At 40.7% G+C, this 23,538-nt stretch overlaps 1 protein-coding gene across 23 annotated transcripts in view; it reads right to left on the bottom strand.

Moving 5' to 3' along the window:
- The window catches only part of LOC137372281 (poly(rC)-binding protein 3), a 228,188-nt gene that overhangs the window by 31,993 nt on the left and 172,657 nt on the right, over nucleotides 1–23,538 (bottom strand). For 8 of the 23 annotated variants that reach the window (XM_068036022.1, XM_068036019.1, XM_068036017.1 and 5 more), the window contains 7 exons: nucleotides 19,353–19,496; nucleotides 12,305–12,328; nucleotides 11,424–11,456; nucleotides 11,193–11,309; nucleotides 10,643–10,774; nucleotides 8,757–8,897; nucleotides 1,025–1,168 (listed from right to left, as the gene is read on the bottom strand). In XM_068036022.1, the coding sequence (XP_067892123.1) occupies nucleotides 1,025–1,168; nucleotides 8,757–8,897; nucleotides 10,643–10,774; nucleotides 11,193–11,309; nucleotides 11,424–11,456; nucleotides 12,305–12,328; nucleotides 19,353–19,421 (660 nt within the window). In that variant the 5' untranslated portion in view covers nucleotides 19,422–19,496. The remainder of the gene's footprint in view (nucleotides 1–1,024; nucleotides 1,169–8,756; nucleotides 8,898–10,642; nucleotides 10,775–11,192; nucleotides 11,310–11,423; nucleotides 11,457–12,304; nucleotides 12,329–19,352; nucleotides 19,497–23,538) is intronic. The other 15 variants (XM_068036024.1, XM_068036033.1, XM_068036034.1 and 12 more) reach the window with 5 other exon arrangements.

The raw sequence follows: 23,538 nt of genomic DNA, 5'->3' as shown, positions 1-23,538 counted from the left end.
ATATTTCTATGCAGAGGCATCAAACTTCCACATGGTAACATGTGTGATAAAATGGCTGAAAGTAACAATTACTGGGGAAGTGTAGCCACAAACCAAAGCCCCACCCACTTGATGGTACAGTACATAAGACCTGTAAAGCACTGCAGTCTGCACCATCATGCTTTTCAGAAGTATCAACGAAGCCTGCTTATCCAACTGTCACCACTATATATAACTTAAATAGGATAAATTATTTCTGTTAAGTGTCATTAACCCAATACTTGTGAACACTGGCCCCTAATTAGTATCACGTTTTAACGAATAGTGACTACTGTGAAAACACTTACAGCTATAGTAGTGTCATAATGGCACAGAAGGAGGCCATTCAGCCCGAGTCCATGCCAGCTCTTTGTAGAGCAATTCACTCAATCCCATTCCCCCGCTCTATCCTTACAGCCTTGCAAGTTTATTTTCCTCAAGTGACCATCCTATTTCCTACTGAGTTCATTGATAGCCTTTGCTTCCACCATCCATGTCGGCAGTGAGTTTCAAGAAAGAAATATATTCCCGTTTATTTGGAGGGCAAAGCATTGTAGTCCCAGGCAGAAAATTCTATGGTTGTTAAATGCTGACTAATATTTAATTAAAGCATTTCAATAAATAGCCGGGAACTCACTAACTGGAGCTTGGACCAGATAATGTGGTGAGAAACCATGAATCAGTGGTTTAAACTAACAGTACTGAAGGTCAATAAGACAATTTTTTTTTTTAAAGTGACTTGAAAAATTTTGGTTTCAAAGCATGAGACAGTTACTCAACATATAGACAATATCTTTGCTGAGACAAGCTGCACATTTGGGATGTTCCAAAACTACTCAACAAGTGTCACACATACACTCAATTAGGAGCATGGACAGACAGATGCATGCACATACACATACACATAAACACACATATACACAGTCTTCTAAGCAGTTTCTGACACGGCTCAGTGGCCATTAGGATACAACATGCAAGTGAAGATGAGAAACCTGAATGCACTAACAGGCAGTGGCTGGTGCTGCAGTAAGAGGCTGAGGTTGGCTGCGGAGGCCGAGAGGGGATCTGCTCTTACCTGGCCACCTGCAAAAATGACGGGGGCAGAAGCGGGCTTTGGGCGGTAGGGGATGGTGGCACCTTTCGGTGGGGACTAGGAGGGACAGGGAAAGCATGTTAGAAACAGCATTAGAACAGGTTCATCTCTGAAAAAATAAAGGCAAATTCAATCACAAAACAGAGAAAATACACAAGAATCAAAACATTTTTACAATTGCAGTATTCCTCATCAGCCTAGAATGTATTTAACAAGTTAAGTGCATCACAAAGTTAAGAGTTTTAATTTTAAAAAAATCATAAAATCATAGCAAACCTAACATATCAGTTATATAGAATAAATTAACGACTGTTCGATGTTCTGAGTTTTGTTTCCATATGTACACAACAGAAAGTCATTCAAAAACACCCAATCATATTCCTCTGCATTGCCCACACCCCCAATCCCCCAAAAAAACAATTTTGGACAAAACTGTAAGGTTTGAATATTTATGTAGCTGTGAAAATATATTGGAAAAGGAAAGGATTAACTCACAGGAAATTTGTGACAATAGATGGTGTTGATCAAAGAACCTGGAAAGGTTCAAATTTGGGATACTGCAGAAATGGAAGCTCACTGCAGTTTAATTTTTTTTTCCAAAGACTCATCTTGGCAAACATAATGTTCCGACATAAAATAAGATGGGGCACAATCTCAACTTGGTCCTTTGTGGTGTTTATAAAGACGACCAATCGTTTGACACTAATCAGCAAACTCAGCGGGGCTGTAAAGATAGGTGGCAGATGAACAAGAGGAAAAACACTGCCAGAGTGGTAAAGTGCTCTTCTGATGTTAAGGCAGAAAAGAGGGAGCGTTACTCTGGATCAGACGTAATATGTGTTTATTTTACAAATTGCTTAATATAGTCACTGGGTGCAATAAGGTGCTTCATTTGCCAGCATGTACAGTTCATCTTTTGTTAGATCAAGAGTTTATCAAAAATTTTTATTTGAATGGAATGTGACAACTGAACATGCAGGTGAAGGCTTGGTAGTCTTTGTAAACCCATGCCACAAGGAATCAAGTTGAGACTGTGCCTATCTCATTTTACGTAGGAACTTTACATTTGCCAAGATGGTTTTTCTAAACAAAAATTTGAAACTTCTATGAGCTTCTATTTCTGTATTAGGGAAACTGAACATTTGTCTACTTGTGCCAAGTGACAGCATCAAGCACGCTCTGGTCAGTTACAAGAATGACCAGATGCAATGCTGAGCTCTCCTACATTATCCAGTCACTATTCCATATTACTGCTGTCTCTGCTGGCGTGTCAATGATGCTTAAGTAACTGTCAAGAATCATGGACCAGGGTGGGGTTATTTGCTATTGATTTGACAAACCCGATTAAAATAATTGGATACACTTTGCAGACCTAGATAAATGACATCCTTGTATGTGTGACAATTAGCAGTTTAATAAAATAATTGAAGATTTCAGGAAAACATCAACATCCTCCAACTTTCAGTAACTGAATGTGGAAGCAAGACCCCTCACACTTGAGGTGGTGAAAAATTGTGAAATATTTTTAATTTATTTGAAGGCATCTAATCCCTAACTTACAACAAATTGCCCCTTACCTTGCCAATCTCCTTTAGCGATTGCATTTCACATATTTGCTGCTCTTCACTTCAATCACATAAAGTGGCTGTGGCAAAGGTATTTCAATAACACTTTGAAGCTTAAAGAAAAAATTCTCCTCCACCTCCGCACACTACTCCATTTTCAGGCTAGAATGCAACTTAGTCAGTGTCAGCGACTTACGATTACTGTTAATACTGCTTCAAAATTGACTGGTGGAAGATTGCTAAGAATTGGAGGAATAGCTTCACAAAATGCAAACATAACCAGTATTAGATCCATCTTCAAGAGACACCTCGATAACACTGACCTTCACTCAGGGTGCTCAGAACTGGAAAAGTAAGGTGAAGTGAGCAAGTCCCATCCTCCAACCTTTCTGGTTATAATCTTTTTAATTCCAGGAAGATTCCCCATTTCCCACTGGTCTGAGAACCAGGTTAAGCTGACGTGACATGACTGTTCATTGCACAAGTGGAACCTATTTCACTTTTACATTCACACTTAGCCACAGAACTGGCAAGTCCAATGTAAGGTTATGTAAGTACCTCCCTATTTATATCATTTACCTAGTGTGAAATCACTTAGTTCACCTTGAATACTAGAGTGATGACAGTTAACTTGCTATGATTAGAACAGAAATCTAGAAAAGGCCGTTTGCGTAGTTCTGGAAAGAGCCCAGATTGGAGAATAGCACGATAGAACATTTATATACCATGGCACAAAGCCATGCTTGCATTTCTTAAGCACAAATGAAGCGGCAAACGTAACACCATTACTCCTTGCATTCAGGGGAGTTGGGGGAATGATGCTCCTCATATATTACTTCATAAAACCAAACACTAAAGGTATTTAGTGTTTTACACAGGACATCAGAAATGTTCCTGTTGCAGGTTTATAAATTATTTTGTACAACTGTCTTAAGTGTATGGCGTATAGTTATTGTTTATAGTTTGCAGTAGCAGCTTTACACCAGCCTGGCTTCGACTAGAGTTTGATCATAGCATAAAAGGTAAGGTAACAGATTGTTTTAAATATAACTGGATATCAGTGCCAGCTCGCAGCTATGCTAGTGGTTCTATGGTTAAAATAAAGCTGGATGGGTTTTCGACAAAAACGATTATAACTCAGTTTCTCCTGTCAGAATGAATATAATATGGAACATTTTCAGTGAAGATTCAAAGCATATCACCAATTTTGCATCCGTACCACTGCATTGAATGTACCTCGTTCTCTAAACAGCAAGTAACTTGTTCAATAACTATTTTGCCTGTGAATAAGATTTGTACATAACTATCAAAAACAAATTAGAAAAAGTGATTGGATAATCAGATTATTTAGAACCAAATAAGCAAATGGCCGCTCCTTAAATGTGCATGATACTATGCTTAGTCGGAATCACAAGTTATTAACTCCCTCATGTACATTTATTGTATGTTGTGGATTCTGGAAAGGTTTGAGAACAAAGTATGCCTGTCTCTGTTTGTTTACTCATGTTCGCCACAAGCTAACCCAAATCAATTTTAGGGTTAATGATGAAACATAAGAACAAGGAGCAGGGGTAGGCAATTCAGCCCCTTGAGCCTGCTCCGCCTTTCAATACGATCATGGCTGATCTCATCTTGGCCTCAACTCCACTTTCCTGTGCGTTTTCCATAACCCTTCAACCCATTACTAATTAAAAATCTGTCTATCTCCTCCTTAAATTTACTCAATGTCCCGGCATCCACTGCACTCTGGGGTAGTGAATCCCACAGACTCACAACCCTTTGAGAGAAGTAATTTCTCCTCATCTCTGTTTTAAATCTGCTACCCCTTATCCTAAAACTATGACCTCTCGTTCTAGATTGCCCCACAAGAAGAAACATCCTTTCTACGTCTACTTTGTCAATCCCCTTAATCACATATACCTCAATTAGATCTCCTCTCATTCTTCTGAACTCCAGAGAGTAAAGGCCTAAACTGCTCAATCTCTCTTCATAAGACAAACCCCTCATCTCTGGAATCAATCCAGTGAACCTCCTCTGAACTGCCTCCAATGCAACTACATCCCTCCTCAAGGAAGGGGACCAAAACTGCATGCTATACTCCAGGTGCAGTCTCACTAATGCCTTGTACAGATGCAGCAATGCTTCCCTACTTTTATACTCTATTCCTTTAGCAATAAATGCCAAAATTCCATTTGCCTTCCTTATTACCTGCTGTACCTGCATACTAGTTTTCTGCGATTCATGCACGAGGACACCCAGATCCCTCTGCACCGAAGCACTCTGAAGTTTCTCTCCATTTAGATAATAATTTGCCTTTCTATTCTTCCTACCAAAATGGATAACCTCACACTTATCCATGTTAAACTCCATCTGCCAAATTTTGGCCCATTCACCTAATCTATCCATATCCAATTGTAAATTTCTCATTTCTTTATTGCAACTTACTATCCCACCTATTTTAGTGTCATCTGCAAATTTGGCTATAGTACCTTCTATCCCTGCATCCAAGTCATTAATATAGATTGTAAATAGTTGGGGCCCGAGGACCGAACCCTGTGGCACCCGACTGGTTACATCTTGCCAACCAGAAAAAGACCCATTTAGGCTGACTCTCTGTTGGTTAGCCATTCCTCTTTCCAAGCTAATGAATTGCCCTAACCCTATGTCATCTTACCTTGTGTATTAACCTTTTGTGCGGCACCTTATCAAATGCCTTCTGGAAGTCCAGATATACTAAACTTACAGGATCCCCTTTATCCACTTTGCTTGTTACATCTTCGAAGAACTCCAGCAAATTAGTCAAACACTATTTACCCTTCATAAAACCATGCTGACTCTGATGAATTGCATTTTGACTTTCCAAATGTCCTGTTATTACTTCCTTAATAATGGATTCTAACAATTTCCCAATGATAGATGTTAAACTAACTGGTCTATAGTTTCCTACTTTCTGCTTCCATCCCTTTTTGAATAAGGGTGTTATATTAGCATTTTTCCAATCCACTGGAACCTTTCCCGCATCCAGGGAATTTTGGAAAATTATAACCAATGGATCCACTATCGCCGCTGCCACTTCCTTTAAGACCCTAAGATGTAGGCCATCAGGCCCTGGGGACTTGTCTGCCTTCAATCCCAATAGTTTGCTCAGCACTTTTTTCCTAGTGATGATGATTGTTGCAAGCTCCTCCCTTTCTATAACCTCTGCATTACCTGTTACTATTGCGATGGTACTAGTGTCCTCCGTGAAAACTGAAACTAATGATTTAGTGTCTCTGCCATTTGTGTGTTCCCCTCTATTAATTCCCCAGTCTCATCCGCCAAAGGACCAACATTCACTTTAGCTACTCTCTTCCCTTTTATATACTTATAGAAGCTTTTGATATCCATTTTTATATTTTGCGCTAGTTTTCTTTCATAATTTACCTTTGCTCTTTTTATTACTTTTTAGTACCCTTTGTTGATCTTTAAAAGTTTCCCAATCTTCCAACCTGCCACTGGCCTTTGCAATATGGTATGCCTTAGTTTTTGTCTTTATGTTATCCTTAACTTCCTTGCTGAGCCATGGATGTTTCTTCCCCCTCTTACATCTTTCTTCCTCTCGAATATATTTTCGTTGGGAGTAATTGAATATCTCCTTAAACATCTGCCACTGCTCATCAACTGTTCTACCTTTTAGTCTTCCTGCCCAGTCCACTAGGGTCAAATCTGTCCTCATGCCTATGTAATTACCTTTAACTCCAGAACGCTAGTGTGGGACTCCAGTTTCTCACCCTCAAACTGAATTTGAAATTCTAGCATGCTATGATCACTCTTCCCTAGAGGATCCTTAACTATGAGATTAATTAATCCCATCTCATTACACAATACCAAATCTAGAATAGCCTGCTCCCTGGTTGGTTCCACAACATATTGCTCCAAATCTGACCTACAGATTACTTCCCCTTGCTATTTCTTATTTCTACCCAGATTGATTCTACGTTTTGAACTCCAGTGCCTATATCATTTCTCACTACAGCACTGATCTCTTCCTTCACTAACAAAGCTACAAACACCTCCTTTTCCTTCCTGCGTATCCTTCCGAAATACTGAATACCCTTGGATATTCAATTCCCAAACCTGGTCTCCCTGCAATCACATCTCAGTAATCGCCACTAAATCATACCCATTCGTCTCTATTTACTCATTTATTTTATTCCGAATGCTTCGTGCATTCAGATACAAAGCTTTTAAGTTTGTTCTATTATCAAATTTCCCTACTCTTGTACAATTCCTTGGTGCAATATGACGTTCACATGCTCTGTCCCTTCCTTTTATTTTCTGGTAACAATCAGCCTCATCACTAACCTGCATTCCTATCTTGTCCTTCAATTTTGACTTCTTAATCTTCCATGCAACTGAACCTGCTCCCCCACTTTTTAGTTTAAAGCCTTATCTATAGCCCTAGTTATGCGATTCACTGGGACTCTGGTCCCAGCATGATGCAGGTGGAGCCCGTCCCATTGGAACAGCTCCCTCCTTCCCAGTACTGGTGCCAATGTCCCATGAATTCAAACCCCTTTCTCCCACACCAATCTTTGAGCCATGCATTTACCTCTTTAATCTTATTGATCCTGTGCCAATTAGCTTGAGACTCAGTTAGTAATCCGGACATTACCACCTTTTTGGTTCTGCTTTTTATTTTAGCCCCTAGCTGTTCATATTCCCTCAGCAGAAACTCTATCCTCGTTTTACCTATATCGTTGGTACCTATGTGGACCACGACAACTGGATCTTTCCCCTCCCACTCCAAGTTCCTCTGCAGCCCAGGTGAGATATCCTGAATAAAATAAAAGCAAAATACTGCAGATGCTGGAAATCTGAAATAAAAACAGGAAATGCTGGAAATACTCAGCAGGTGTGGCAGCATCTGTGGAGAGAGAAGCAGAGGTAACATTTCAGGTCAGTGACCCTTCATCAGAACTGACAAATATTAGAAATGTAAAAGGTTTTAAGCAAGTAAAGCAGGGTGGGGCAAGAGATAACAAAAGGGAAGGTGTTGATAGGACAAGGCAACAGAGAATAACTGACCAGAAGGTCATGGAACAAAGGCAAACGGAATGTTAATGGTGTGGTGAAAGACAAAGCATTAGTACAGAGAGGGTGTCAATTAACTGTCAAATGAACACAGTAGAAACAAACTAAAATAAAACAAATAAAAAAAGAATGACTAAAAATAAAAAGGGGGGTCGATCATGCTCTGAAATGATTGAACTCAATGTTCAGTTCGGCAGGCTGTAGCGTGCCTAATCAGTAAATAAGGTGCTGTTCCTCAAGCTTGCGTTGATGTTTGCTGGAACACTGCAGCAATCCCAGGACACAGGTGTAAGCATGAGAGTGGTGGGGGATGTTGAAATGAAACCTTTTACATTTCTAATATTTGCCAGTTCTGAAGAAGGGTCACTGACCTGAAACATTAACTCTGCTTCTCTCTCCACAGATGCTGCCAGACTTGCTGAGTACTTCTAGCATTTCTCTTTTTTACTCGAGATATCCTGAACCCTGGCACCAGGTAGTCAAAACAGCCTTTGGGACTCGCGATCCTGGCCACAGAGAACAGTGTCTATGCCCCTAACTAAACTATCCCCGATAACTGGCGAACCTGTGACTATTCATGCAGACTGGCTAGTTCAGCGGAATATTGACTGAAGAAGCTAACTTGGAATGCACATTGTGAATACATAAACAGAACTCTCACTCGAATATCCAGATGTGGATTTTAAAGGGCAAAAGGTGAAAATCTAAGTAAAAATTAAAGAAATGACCTAGATTGCTATATTATATTGCATCTGTGTGCCGTGAGCTAGTTCCACTTTAAAAAAGAAAACTAAGGGAATGAACAAAGTTTGGAAAAAAATTGATATTAAGATCTGAAGGCCAAATATCAATCTTTCCTTTTATCATCTATTTGAACTCCACAACTCCTTTATGTTACAAAACTAATTAGACTGGACCTCTTCAGGTGCATCCATCTCTGTTGCTGTATCACAAAGAAGTTCAACCCCATCACTCCCTTCTTAAAACTCACTGCGCCTGATGCTCGCCTTATACTCTACCTCCAGCATCACCACACATATTTGCTTCACACACTGGATGATAGCATCTGGCATCCCAGAGATTGTCACAGCACGTTCAGTGGAATTAGGCAGCATATCCCCTGCCACCTGGACTTGAGCCCCTGTTGACTGGAAAGAACAGAAAAACATGTATGGATTAAAGCCGCAGACGTGATGCCAGAATCTGGAAAAATGACTATTATTCTACAACAATAATCTGCATTAGCAAGTCCTTTGTGCCAGTTTAGTGAAACATGCTTGCATTGTGTGTAGGTGAAACATTTCAATTAGTCTGTGCGCCTCAACATGCAGATGCCAAACAAACAAAATACAGGGAGAACACATAATTTATTTCAATCCTGACTAAGTTCATAATATATTATCTTAAATGTATTAACAAATGTGTTAAAATAAGTCAAGAGTTTAACGTGAATGTGTTTAGATAATAGAAAATTAAATACCATTATCTTTCCCTTCATCAAAAAATAATCATGTTTATATTACATAAATTGAACAAATAAATTCAAACCATTTAGCAATTTGTTGCTGATATATCAACTGTTTTTATACTGTATATCCAGTAGTTAGTGCCATTAAATCAACTTTTATTTTTGTTTATAACTAATGCTACTCTTAATTACCATTAATCAAAATTTAAAAACAATCTTGTCCAGACTCTGTGATAAAAGAGTTAGCTCTGGCTCTGAAGTCAGTCTAGTCTATGGCCTTTATGATCAAGGACAACGCAATTTCATAACTGGCTGATGAGAAACTTTCTTGTAGTAGATTAAGAAAATGTTTCTGCTGCCTTTGGAGCTGAGACAGTAGTATCAGCTGGAACACTGCCTCTTGTATGCAGGCATTAAACCCATACATTAACATATGGTAAATCTCATACTTGAGCATCATTTTGAGAGTCATTTATTGGCTTACTAGCACATGATTTCTGCATCTCTATAATAAAATGGCAGCACTGCTTTCTGTTCGTAATTTAGGGCAGGGGGTCCTTAGGAACACGTCAACACCTGCAGCTGTAGGGAGTGCCTCACAAAGAAATTATTGAAGATTACTGATTTAGTGACGCCAGTGGTAGCAGGGATGAGGAACTTCAATTATGTGGACAGACTAGAGAAGCTGGGATTGTTCTCCTTGGAGCAGAGAAGGTTACGGGAGATTTAATAAAGCTGTTCAAAATTATGAAGGGCTTTGCCGGATTAAATAAAGATAAATTGTTTCCACTAGCAGGAAGGTAAAGAACCAGAAAGTACAAATTTAAAGTAACTGCCAAAAAGAACCAGAGGGTAGATTAATTTTATTTTTAAACACGGCATGTTGTGATGCACTACCTGAAAGGGTACTGGAAGTGGATTCAGTAGTAACCTTCAAAAGGGAATTGGATATATACTTGAAAAGGAAAACCTTTTAAAGGTTATAGAGAAAGAGCAGGGGACTAGGACTAATTTGGTTAGCTCTTTCAAAAAGAGTCCACACAGGCACAATGGCTTCCTTCTGTTCGGTATGATTCTACGAACTGTCTGTTACAGTTATCTCTGGCTGCAACTAGCTATTACACCACTGTAATTTCAACAAAAATGTACATTGCCCCTCCTTATCTTAAAATGCAGTATCTAAGAGCCCAACTGAAAACTGGCTATTCGGTGCCATCGTTGGCAGGTGAGACCAGTTTGTAAGGCAACTCAGACTGCAAACTATGATCACCTACTTGTTAGTTGGTACTGCACTGGTTATGATGCACACAAATGTGAGCCATGTTATGTCTTAACAGGTAGCATTACATCAGAAATAAAACATTCTATCAAGATAAACCGCATTCAAGTGGAGGACTGAATTACTCTCTGGAGGGAAACGCTGACCTCGCGAATTTCTTTGATCTTGGAGCCCCCTTTTCCAATCAGTGATCCGCACTGACTGGCTGGTACAACAAGTCGCAGGGTCACAGGTGGTTTACTGGTGGCTGTACTGTTTGTCATTGAATTATCGATGTCCTGAAATTGCAAATAAATAGTTCTGGTGTTACAGGTTGTGCTATTATTCTGAAATAATCTGCCCAAACAAACTTTTGTACCAAATCTAAGATGAGATATTTGGATGCTTGGAGCATTTAAGTATAACTTATTCTTACTATTTGATTCCCCAAATTTCACACTATAGCAACTTTTTAGTAAGGGGTGATGGGGTATATATTAGTTTAAACCTCATGTAAGGTATAGATCATGGAAATGCATAGTTTAATTCAGCTGTCAGAAATGAGCCTACATTCCTATACTCTGAAGTGCAGCAGAACAAATCAAAAATGAGAACCCCACACAAACTACATCTCTCAACTTCTCCCCAGCTTCTTTAGAATGGGTCCAGTCCCAATTGCAATATAAAAATCCCATGGAAGGAAAAACAATCTCTTACCTCCTCAAACTTAAAGGCAATCATTGCAAATGCCTTGAATATTGCATCAGTTGGGCCTGTGATGGTTACAATTCTCTCAGGACAATTTCCTTCAGAGATATTAATACGTGCACCGCTCTGAAACAGTCACGAGAACATCCAAGTTACTGCAGGAAATCCAATCAAATTATCGAACAGAGGCACAAAAACTCAAGAATAAAGTGAAGGGTCACCCAGAAACAGTTCACCTACCTCCTCACGCATCTTTTTCACAGTCTCACCTTTCTGAAACAGGAATCATAGAAAGCATGTAGTGTATCATTTATATGCTGTGCATGCTATCCTATAATCTATGGACATGATAGCACTGGCTACAGACTGGTATGGAGTCAACAGTACAGTATGTAATAAACATCCGTGGATAAGATTTTAAAATAATGTTGCACAGCACCTTGTCCCTGGAAGCAGTGACTTATGGTTTGCAGACTTATATTTACATGGCAGAAATTCATTAGACTTTGTGGCAATTGGTACAAACAACAGTCATCACTTCTGTGGGCTAAAACTTAAAAAAAGCAAGCATTACTCAAGCCATAAAGCAAATGAATTAGAAAGGTTTCTCTCCAAGAAAACACAGTAGATATGAAAAGCTCCTTTTATGGAAGCTAAGACCTTAAATACAAATGTATCAAATGCCATATTTATTTATTCAGAGATACAGCACTGAAACAAGCCCTTCGGCCCACCGAGTCTGTGCCGACCATCAACCACCCACTTATACTAATTCTACATTAATCCCATATTCCTACCACATCCCCACCTTCCCTCAATTCCCCTACCACCTACCTATACTAGGGGCAATTTATAATGGCCAATTTACCTATCAACCTACAAGTCTTTGGCTGTGGGAGGAAACCGGAGCACCCGGCGAAAACCCACGCAGTCACAGGGAGAACTTGCAAACTCCGCACAGACAGTACCCAGAATCAAACCCGGGTCACTGGAGCTGTGAGGCTGTGGTGCTAACCACTGCGCCATATGAAATATTTAAGTGTTCACTATGAAATTGCATAAAGTGAGAACGAGGTTTCATGATCAGTGAGTTATCAACAAGCACAAAGTAAATTACAAACCTTTCCAATGATGCTTCCAACTTCCTGTAAGATTCAAAGAGAAATATTTAGTAATGCTTAACCTGTAGACTGTACTTACAAATTCCTCCAGTAGCACGCTGCGTAACTCATTCACCTAAAACTACTTATGGCATATTCCAGCACAGGCCTTAAGCTGCGTTAAATTATCTTAAAACACTGCTTTGAAATATTGCATAACCAATTTTATATGAATACTAACCAATTTTCTACTGGAGAAATTAAACAAGAATTCCAAATTTATCTAACACATTTTCATAAAATAGAGTAATAGCTCAGTGGGTTTGTGAAAGGAGGAAATCCTGAACAAAAATTACAGTTAAAAGAAACACAATAAACTAGTTCCAAAATAGAAATGAGTTTCTCATAATACACTTCCTGGGTACACACCCTGGGGGTGCGGGAGGGAAGGAGGCACGCAAATGCGTGCTAGAGAGAGAAAACGGATGCCAGAGACGGGTGTGGGGTGGGTGTGGAGCAGCGCCAATCTGGGGGCAGGGGTGGGAGGGAGTTAAAGTCATTATGGCACAGGAAGAGGCCATTCGGCCCATCAATTCCATGCGACTCTCTGTAGAGCAATCCAGTCAGCCCCAACCCCCTGCTCTATCCCAGTAGTCCTGCAAGTTTATTGCCCTCAAGTGCCTATCCAATTTCATTTCAAATCACTTGCCTCTGCTTCCACCACACTCAGACACAGAGATCCAGATCGTTACCACTTGCTGCGTAAAAAGATTTTTCCTCTCATTCCTCCTGCATCTCCTGCCCAAAACCTTAGATCTACATTCCCTAGTCCTTGCAACATCAGCTAATGGGAACAGCTTTTCTTTGTCTACCTTATCTAAACCCATCATAAGCTTGTATACCTCGATGAAATCTTCCCTCAATCTCCTTGGCTTCAAGGAGAACAACCCAAGCTTCTCCTTGCGGCTAGAATCCCTCATCCCTGGAACCATTCTGGTAAATCTCCTCTGCACCCTCTCATCCTTCCTAAAGTGTGGTGACCAGAACTAGATGCAATATTCTAGTTGTGGCCTAAACAGAGCTTTATAAAAGTTCAACATTAACTTCCCTGCTTTTGTACTCAATACCCCTATTTATGAAGCTCAAGATCCCATATACTTTGCTAATTACTCTCTCAATATGTCCTGCCACCTTCAAGGATCACTCTGCCCCTGCACATACTTTAGAACTGTGGCATTATGTCTATATTGCCTCTCCCTATCCCTTCTGCTAAAGTGCACCTCACACTTCTCTGTATTAAATTCCATCTTTCATCCGGGGCTGACAGTCGCACAGTGGCAATGTCACTGAACTAGTAATCCAGAGGCCCTGGCTAATACCCTGAAATACAGGTTCAAATCCCACCACGGCAGCTAGCGGAATTTAAATTCAATTAATTACTACAAGTCTGGAATCTGGAATAAAAAGCTAGTCTCCGTTTCATGACACCATTACTATCATCGATCCTCATGGTTCACTGAAGGAAATCTGCCGTCCTTACCTGGTCTGGCCTACACGTGATTCCAGACCCACAGCAATGTGGCTGACTCTTAAATGTCCTCTGAAATGGTCTAGCAAGCCACTCAATTGTCAAGGGCAATTAGGGATGGGTAACAAATGCTGGCCTTGCCAGCGATGCAGACACACCCATGAAAGAACAACAACAACTTGTCTGCCTATTCTGCAAGCCTATGTTCTGTTGCAGTTGATTGATATCACCCTCACTATTTGCCCCACCTTCCAAGTTTGGTATCAGCAAATTTCGAAATTTTACTCTGTATTCCAATATCTAAGTCCTGCACTGATCCTTGGGGAACACCACTGTCTACCATCCTCCAGTCTGAAAAATAACCATTTACCACGATTCGCTGTTTTCTGTCCGTAAGCCAATTTTTTATCCAAACTGACACTGAGCCCCCCTCCCTATTCCTTGGGCCTCAGTTTTGTTAACCAGCCTTTTGTGTGTTACTTTGTCGTATGCTTCCTTAAAATCCATATAGATAACATCCATTGCATTTCCTTCATCAACCTCTTCTGTTACTTCATCAAAAAAGTCAATTAGATTAGTTAAGTACGATCTGCCTTTTACAAATCTATGCTGGCTATCCTTAATTAACTCAAACCTCTCCAAGTACTTGTTGACTTTTTTTTTTCCTGATTGTTTCTAAAAGCTTCCCCACCACTGATGTTAAGCTGACTGGCCTGTAGTTACTAGAAATGTCCTTACACCCTTTCTTGAATAAGGGCATTACATTTGCCACTCTCCAATACTCTGGCAACTCTCCTGTAACTAGGGAAGATTGGAAGACTATGGAAAGCTCTTCCGATATCTCCACTCCATTTCCTTTAGGAACCTGGGATGCAAGCCAACCAGACCAGGTGACTTATCCACTCTAAGCATAGCCAGCCTTGCCAGTACATCCTGCCTATGAATTTTCACCTCATTCATTATCTCTACCATCTCTGCTTCTAACAATATTTTCTCAGCACCCTCTTCCTTAGTAAACACTGATACAAATTAGTTATTAAATAGTCTAGCCTTGCCCTGCACCTCTAAGCACATATCACTTTTTTTGACCCACCATGCCTCTTACTACCCACTTATTATTCACATGCCAGTAGAAAATTTTTGGTCTCCCTTTTAGGTTATCTGCCATTCTATTCTCTCTTTGACCACAAGTCGTGGGACTCAGTTGCCAGTGATCGCCAGAGCTAGCGGACAGCCACAAAGGCAGGACTAAAGAGTGGCAAGTCGAAGAGACTTAGCAGTTGGCAGGAAAAAAGACAGAAGCACAAGCAGAGAGCCAATTCTGTAACAGCCCTGACAACCAATTTTATCTGCAGCGCCTGTGGAAGAGTCTGTCACTCTAGAATTGGCCTTTATAGCCACTCCAGGCGCTGCTCCACAAACCACTGACCACCTCCAGGCACTTACCCATTGTCTCTCGAGACAAGGAGGCCAAAGAAGAAGTTATCCCAGGATCCTGGCTTTGGTACCCCTACCTTTTGTCCTCTTTGGAATGCACTGAGCTTGTACCCGAAACATCTCATCCTTAAAAATCACCCATTGTTCTTTTACCGTCTTTCCTGTCAATCTTGGTTCCATTTTACCCTGGTTAAGTCCCCTCTCATCCCATTGAAGTTTGCCCTCTTCCAATTTAGCAGTTCTATTTTAGATTGTCCCTTGCTTTTTCCATTATTAATCTAAACCTTATGATATGGCAATCGCTTTTACCCAAGTGTTCCCCGACAGACACTTGGCCTGTCTCATTCCCCAGCACCAGATCCAGCAATACTTCCTTCCTATTTGGACTGAGAACATACTGGGCAAGGATATTCCCTTGAACACATTTCAGAAATTCCTGATGAAAGGCCACTGACCTGAAACATTAACGCTGCTTCGCTCTCCACAGATGCTGCCAGACCTAAGTATTTCCAGCATTTCTTGTTTTTATTTCAGAAATTCCTCTCCCTCCTCCCCTTCATTCTAACATTACCCCAATTGATATCTGGGTAATTGAAGTCCCCCAATACCACCAATCTGTAGTTCTTGCACATCTGACTTTCCTGCAGATTTGCTCCTCTCTCTCACTATTTGGAAATCTACAGAATACCCCAGTAGCACTATCATCCCGTTTTTGCTTCTCAACTCGAATGAAATGGATTCTGTCCTTGCCCCTCTCAAGGACATCCTCGCTTTCAAGCACTACAATGTTTTCCCCAATCAGTACTGCGACCCTACCTCCCTTTTATCCTTCTTTTCCGAACACTTTGATTCCCAGAATATTAAGCCCCCCTCACCATTTTTAAGTCATGTTTTCCATTATTGCCACTACATTATATTTCCACACAGCTATTTGTTCTTGTAGCTCACCAATCTTATTCACCACACTGTGTGCGTTTACATACATGCATTCTAAGCCTGTTCTTGTATTCCTCATAGTCCTTCTTAGTCTGTTTCTATCTAATATGGCACTACTTCCTTCTCTAGTCTATCCAACATGATCACTTTTTTATGCAGCTTATTCCTCTTTTTTACTTCTATATGCTGCTGCTCATCCCCTGCCAATTTAGTTCAAACCCTCCCCAACCACACTCGTGAACCTCCCCATGAGCACATTGATCCCAGCCAGCCCTGCTGAGATACAAACCATCTCTTTTGACTAGGTGCCTCCTGCCCCAGAACTGGTCCCAATGCCCCATGGGTTTGAAGCCCTCCCTCCTGCACTACACCTCAGGCCGTGCATTGATCCGGCCTATCTTCATATTTCTACTCTTGCTTGTGCGTGGCAATGGGAGTAATCCAAACATTACTACCTTCGAGGTCCTACATTTTAACTTCCTTCCTAACTCCTGAAAATCTGACTGTTGGACCTCAATACCTGCCCTCCCTATGTCACTGGCACTGACGTGTACCACAACCTCTGGCTCACTGCCATCCCCGTGCAGTATATTCTGCACCCTCTACGTGATGTCTTTTACCCTGGCACCAGGGAGGCAACATACCATGTGGGACTCACGATGATGGTTACAGAAACATCCATCTGTCCCCCTAACTAGGGAATCTCCTATAATGACTGCACTTCTACTCTTTGCTGTTCCCTCCTGTGCAGCCACATTCCCATTGGTCCCAATGGTCTGACAGGCACTCCTTCAAGGCGATGGCACTCCCAGCAGTCTGCAATTCTGAGTACCGGATCAAGAGTGGCACAAACCCTGAAAATTACTGCACTTCCTACTCTTCCGAATGGCCATTCATCTATTATCCTCTTGGAAATTGTAATGCAGGAAATTATCATCCTGCCTGATGCTCTGCAGTAGCTCCAACTACCTGTCAAGCTCAGAAATCCTGAACTTGAGCGCAAGCAGCTGGAGACATTTCCTAAATACGTGGTCCTCCAAGACACATGAAGTGTCCTGAAGTTTCCATATGGTGCAGGAATTGCAAGCAACAGGTCTCAGCTGCCCATTCATGATCTAAAATATCTCTATTCCCTTTTAGAATCCAGTTAGAACCTTGTTTAAACTATTAATTTTAATTAATGCCTTTAGACTTGCTTCGTGCTCAGTCTTATTAATTCAATTACTGTTATACTTACTGATTGAAATTTTTAATTTCCCTGCTCCTAGTTTAAACAAATGCCCTGGATTAAAGAAAAAAATACTCACCAACCACTTATCCACTTTCTTGTGATGTCAGTGATTTGTATTCTCTTTTTTGAGCATGCTCGTTCTGACTCCCGCAACTGCTTTAAACTATAGGTCTCCAGCACTGTTCTCTCTGTGACTCGTTTTCTGATTCCCTGCCACCGCTTTTAACTGGAGATCTCCAGCACTGTTCTCTCTCAGCAGCTTGCTTTCTCCCCCCCGCCGCCGCTGTTAACTGTGGGTCTCCAGCACTGTTCTCTCTCAGGCTTGCTTGTTATCTCTAATACTGATTGAGGGGGGAGGGGGAAAAAGAGAGCATGCAAAGAGATTGGGGATGAGGGGAGAGACTGTGCGCCGATGAGGATGAGAAGGGATTGGCAAAGAGATGGGGAGTGGCGCCTTGGAAGTATGCAGCTTTATTTCTGGTGCACATGGAGAGGGGTAGAGAGAGAGAGATAGATGCACAGTGATATAACCAGAGACACAGCAAGAGAGAAAAAGAAGTGAGTCACTCCAAGTCACTGCCGCTTATGTTCACATAGCTGGCTCAAGATAAGGACTAACAGAAGTCTGGGGAAGATCTTTTTGCTAGTGTTCTCAGTTGGGGGCAAGTAATATCATGGGATCCTGAAAAGTCAAATTTTTTAAAATCTGGATGATAAGTAGTAACTGACTCGTGTAAACAGCACAGCAGGTAACACAGTTAACCTGTGATTGAAGTGGAAAGCAGTGATGTAACCTGTCAGCCCTGTTTCTTATTTGGAAATTTCAGGTTAAATCAACCTCATACGAGAGACAGACAAGAGAGTGAGTCACTTCCCTCCTCCACTTGCTGTCAGGAGTTACAAACAAAAGGAATTCTGACATTCTTGCCAGGTCCAGCATAAGAGCTCCTTCGTTCAAAACACAAGTGCACTGTATTTAGTAATCCTTGCTTTGAACTGACAAAATGGCAGTGTTAAAATGGAAAATATCAACTAGCTTCACTGAAGACTAAGGATGAAGATTTAATTGTTACAAACTTTAAACAAAAATGCTTGGTGTTTTAAACAGAACCATACAAAATCTGCTTAGTAACTGAGTGTGGAGAGAAAAATGTGCTATTTCCCAATATTACCCACACCAAACCTAGCACTGCATGAAAAAAATTGAAATGATGATATTTCACTACTGCTTTACTGAATTTTCTCTTCAAATGTTTGGCTTCTTCTACTCTTCCCTTTTATAAGTAAACATTTGCCACTATGTCAGTTACTGGCGTCTGGATCATATCAGTGTTGTGCCATTACCAGCAAAAGACGCAAATAAAGCAAGGCGAGGTAAGCTGATCGCTGGTAGTCTCCCCTTCCGCCTTTCTACTTCCCACCCGCTATCACAGTGAAATCATTGTGTAATCATAAATCAGCCACGTAACATATTGACATCTGACAGAAACTTTGCTTAGGAAGAAAATGGGTCTGTGATGAGCAGTCCTACAATTCAAACGCTTCATAATCTGGTTGACAGTTAAGCTGTTGCCAAGATTAATTTTAGTATTTGAAGAAACTCAGTTATTTCAAGTATATTGCTGTTTATGAAAATGACAGTTGGGGAATCCAACTTGACAATTCAGTCGCAGCAATCATTTGTCAAAGATAACATGCAAGTTAGAATAAACTCCCTGTAACTCAACAAGTGCCACAATTCACCACCTCGTAAGTGTAACCACTATTTCCCCATTATAACATTTGATCCTCTCAATGACGATCAACCTGAATTCTACATCACCACGTCTTAAAGATCTAAGACAAATTAACTCAAACGTCATCACTGGTGATCCTGCCACCAGCAATGCAAGCATAGTTGCACTCCTTCTTCTGATATACTCAAACTGAATATCTACCTTCCCGTGCATGAGCAGTCGGATAGTAAGGGTAACATTCAGCCCGCCTTCGGTAACTTTAGGGTCCATAGTGGTGGCAGTATCACTGTTGCTGGTTTATAATCAAGGATTCCTCAGGGACAGTGTTATCGGGCAGTGACACACCTGTATGAGAAAACACAGTTACAGAAAGCAGTTAGTATTCACAAGAAATTCACCTGTACCACAATGTGAAGAGTTATAAAACACAAGACACACTACTGAGTCAGTACATACACAGACCTTCAGGGAATGCATACCAATTATAACTTGCTAGTCAGACAGCCTGACATTGTGCCTGGTATATTCCAGTAAGCAGGTGTGCTCCAGTAAAAATGGATGCTGGTTTAAACTTGAGTATGCTTTTAATTGGCAGCTGAAAATCAATTTTCTTTACCATCAGGGTACACAAATTCCAATAGTTTATACATATGTCCCAAGGCAGCATTAATAAAAGGCGCTCCATGAGACTAACGGGAATTAAAACCTTAAACTCCTACTTTAGTTGCCATGGCTTCTGTCACTTACCTTACAATTCACATGATGGCAAAAATACTCAAATGGATGCATGCAACTTTAAGACAACTTAAATTAGATTTCCTGTCTTGCTCCTTGTGGATAGTCTGAGATCTGGAGCAAATTTCAAATTATGAAATGGAATACAAAATATGCAAAAACTGGTCCAATTTCTTTGAGTTTTGTAATTCATTTTAGTAACCATCTTTGTATCACAGATGGTAACGTGCAGATGCTAACAGTGCAGACAAATTGTCATGTCAGTTTTCAGCAAGAAATCCGCTTGTTCTAAATATCAGTTAATGGTCTCCACCCACAGAGGCACCTAGAACATACGCACTAGCTGCATTCCTTCTTATAAACATCTTTTTCATGGTAACAGCTCCCTATAATCAGCCCACTCCTGATCAACATTCCAATGACTCATGGCACAAACAGCACATTGGGTGAGGATGGTATCGGATACAGTTGTTAGGTCACTGTTGTCAAATAAGACTGCCAACGCAATACTTGGTCTTATATGTGTAGAAGAGCCACTCGAAACAAAGCATCATTGGGCTGCCAGCACCTGAAATGTACCCAGCAAGGATCACTGCTTTTAAGAGAGAAACGGGAAACAATTTAAAACAATTCTACAGGTGTATTTACCATGTAGGTTAATTCTAATCTGTAGGAACAGAGTTCTACAGAGCACAACTGATTCTTACTTAAACACAATGTCATAATCCATTACATAACAGATTTTTATTGCAATTAATATTCAGTTACAACACAGACATAGTAAACAACACATAAAATAAAAGCAAAATACTGCGGATGCTGGAAATCTGAAACAAAAACAAGAAATGCTGGATTCACTCAGCAGGTCTGGCAGCATCTGTGGAAAGAGAAGCAGAGTTAACGTTTCGGGTCAGTGACCCTTCTTCGGAACGCAGAGAACTCTGCTTCTCTTTCCACAGATGCTGCCAGACCTGCTGAGTGAATCCAGCATTTCTTGTTTGTGTGGTAAACAACACATAGTTCGGTGTATTTAATGGATAGAGTGATGGGGATTGAGCCTAACACAGTCGCTTAAATACATCCAGAGGATTGTTACTAGTGAATAGGTCAATTTAAAAAAAAATTTATTTCTGGGATGTGGGCGTCGCTGGCTAGGTTAGCATTTATTGTCCGACCCTAACTGCTCTTGAGGTGGTGGTGAGCTGCCTTTCACACATGTTGTAGCCCACTGGATCTTGATTTTGATAGGGTTTCCACAGTTTTGTGAACTTCCACCAAGGTTAAGAAAAATTGACTAACTCATCCAATGTAGATTGAGGCACATGGAAAATAATATAACTGAAAATTCATGTACTTATTGAAACAGAGGACTTAACCAACTGCCAATGACTGATTCAATCAACACCACCACACACTTATCTGGCACTCCTGATTAGGCAAAACATCTCAGTAAATGAATATTTTTTCAAGTCCAGGACTCAAGTCAAAATTTGAAAACAGGAAACTGCTGCTGAAAACTTTAGGTTTTAAGTCCACTATGAAGATGAAAATAAGGACTGATTCGAGAAGTTAGAAACTGTATTTTACAATGATGCACTCAAGCACTTTTCAGATGATTCTTGTATGGATATGAGATCCAGGCTGAGTGCTGGAAGGATGGACAGCTAACTAACATTGCAGGGGAAAAGCAATTTCTTTTCAGGACAAAGTCACAACTAGATTATCTTAACAAAATCTAACCCTCACTTAAGTTTTCATGGTGCAACACATCTGGGATGAAACTACATTTATACTATTAACACACAAATTTTACATGTGTTAACACCTTTCTTAAAACAAAGAGAGGAATTCCAAATGGGCATGTTGGTAGTCTAACCTTTCAAACTATTATTTCATGTAATTGTTTTCATGGTGTCATTCTGACTTTCTAAAGACGTAAATTTTTTTTTTACAAATGACCATTTGAAACAATCACTGGCGCTAGGTGATAAATCTGCAACATTTGGGAGAAATATGCATTTCTCTCAGGTCATAATCAACTCGATCAATTTCTTTTGCTTTGTATAAAAAGTGCTTCAACATTTTTAGAATTTTCATTCCAAGTAGGAGCAGTAGATTGTCGGTTTAAGCTAGCTGCCCTTAAAAATTAAATTCTGCTCTATTCTGATAATATGCACCCATTCCAAGGAAAGGATTATGTGCTCAGGTTAATCTCTGGATTTGCTTTTCCTAGATCATTTTTCTTTCTGCTTTTCCAGTTCTCAATGAGTAGCAATATGTATTTTAACTTTAATTTTTTTTAAAAATATTTCGCTTCTGCTAACTTGTGGCAGCACACATCCAGTTCTACTCTGAGGATAGCAGAGCATCACATGCACTTCCATGACAGATCCATGACAAGCTGTATACAAATCAGGATCAACCTTCCCCCCCACCACCACTCCCCCCTCCCCCTGGCCCACCCCCCACCTCATTCCTTCCAATGTGGAATTCATATGTGTAGCCAGCTGTTTAAGGGGGGGATGAAACTCACTGGCCTCAGCTAAAGACAGCATGAACTCTCTTGGATTCAGCATTTTCTAGTATTGAAACAAGGATTTTTCCTTCAAAAATATGACAATGATCTATGTTGACACGTGATATTTATGAGTGGGGATGCAAGGGCAGGGAAAGAGAGAAGAGATGTAGATACAAATAGATGAGACACTCCTAGAGTGGTTCTGGTACAGTACAGTGGATTTAGAAATAGTCTGATTTGTGATCAAAGATCTTGTCTAGATTTCAAACAGAACATAATCAATACATATGGCACTCACATCACAAACTTAAATCCTATCTGGAAATAGGATAAAGGGCCAATTTAGAAAGCTACTAAAAATCGACAGTCCTCAAAAGCAGCAAGAAAGACACCATCTGGCTATTCTGCCTCACCAGACCACCAGATGTCAAATTATATTACAAATATGCACAATTATGCCATTGTGCCCTCCTGTTATATGTTGTCAGACAACCTGTTTCTTGAAGAGCTCAGCACATGCATTGGGAAGGCAGCCACCAACTTTGGCTGACTAACAAAATGGGCATGGAGAAACAATAAATTGACCTGCAGGAGTGAGATGGAATACTCTCCACTTGCCTGCACGGGTGCAGCTCCAACAACACTCTCAAAAAGCTTGACACCATCCAAGACAAAGCAACCCGCTTGATTGGCACCCCATCTACCACCTTCAACATTTACTCCCTTCACCACTGATGCACAGTGGCAGCAGTGTGTACCATCTACAACATGCACTGCAGCAACTCACCAAGGCTCCTTAAGCAGCACCTCCAAACCCACGACCTCTGCCATTTAGAAGGACAAAGGAGGCAGATGCCTGGGAACACCACCACCTGCAAGTTCCCCTCCAAGCCACACACCATCTTGATTTGGAACTATAATCGCCGTTCCTTCAATGTCACTGGGTCAAAATCATGGAACTCCCTTCCTAACAGCACTGTTGGTATAACTACACCCCAAGGATTGCAACGGTTCGAGAAGACAGCTCACCACCACCTTCTCAAGGGCAATTAAGGATAGGCAATAAATGCTGGCCTAGCCAGCGACACCCACATCCCATGATTAAAAAGGGACCAAGACGCTTATCTACCGTAT

The sequence above is a fragment of the Heterodontus francisci genome, chromosome 7 (assembly GCF_036365525.1).
Source record: "Heterodontus francisci isolate sHetFra1 chromosome 7, sHetFra1.hap1, whole genome shotgun sequence".
In the NCBI taxonomy this organism is placed as follows: domain Eukaryota; kingdom Metazoa; phylum Chordata; class Chondrichthyes; order Heterodontiformes; family Heterodontidae; genus Heterodontus; species Heterodontus francisci.
This window is presented reverse-complemented; position numbering and strand designations above follow the sequence as displayed.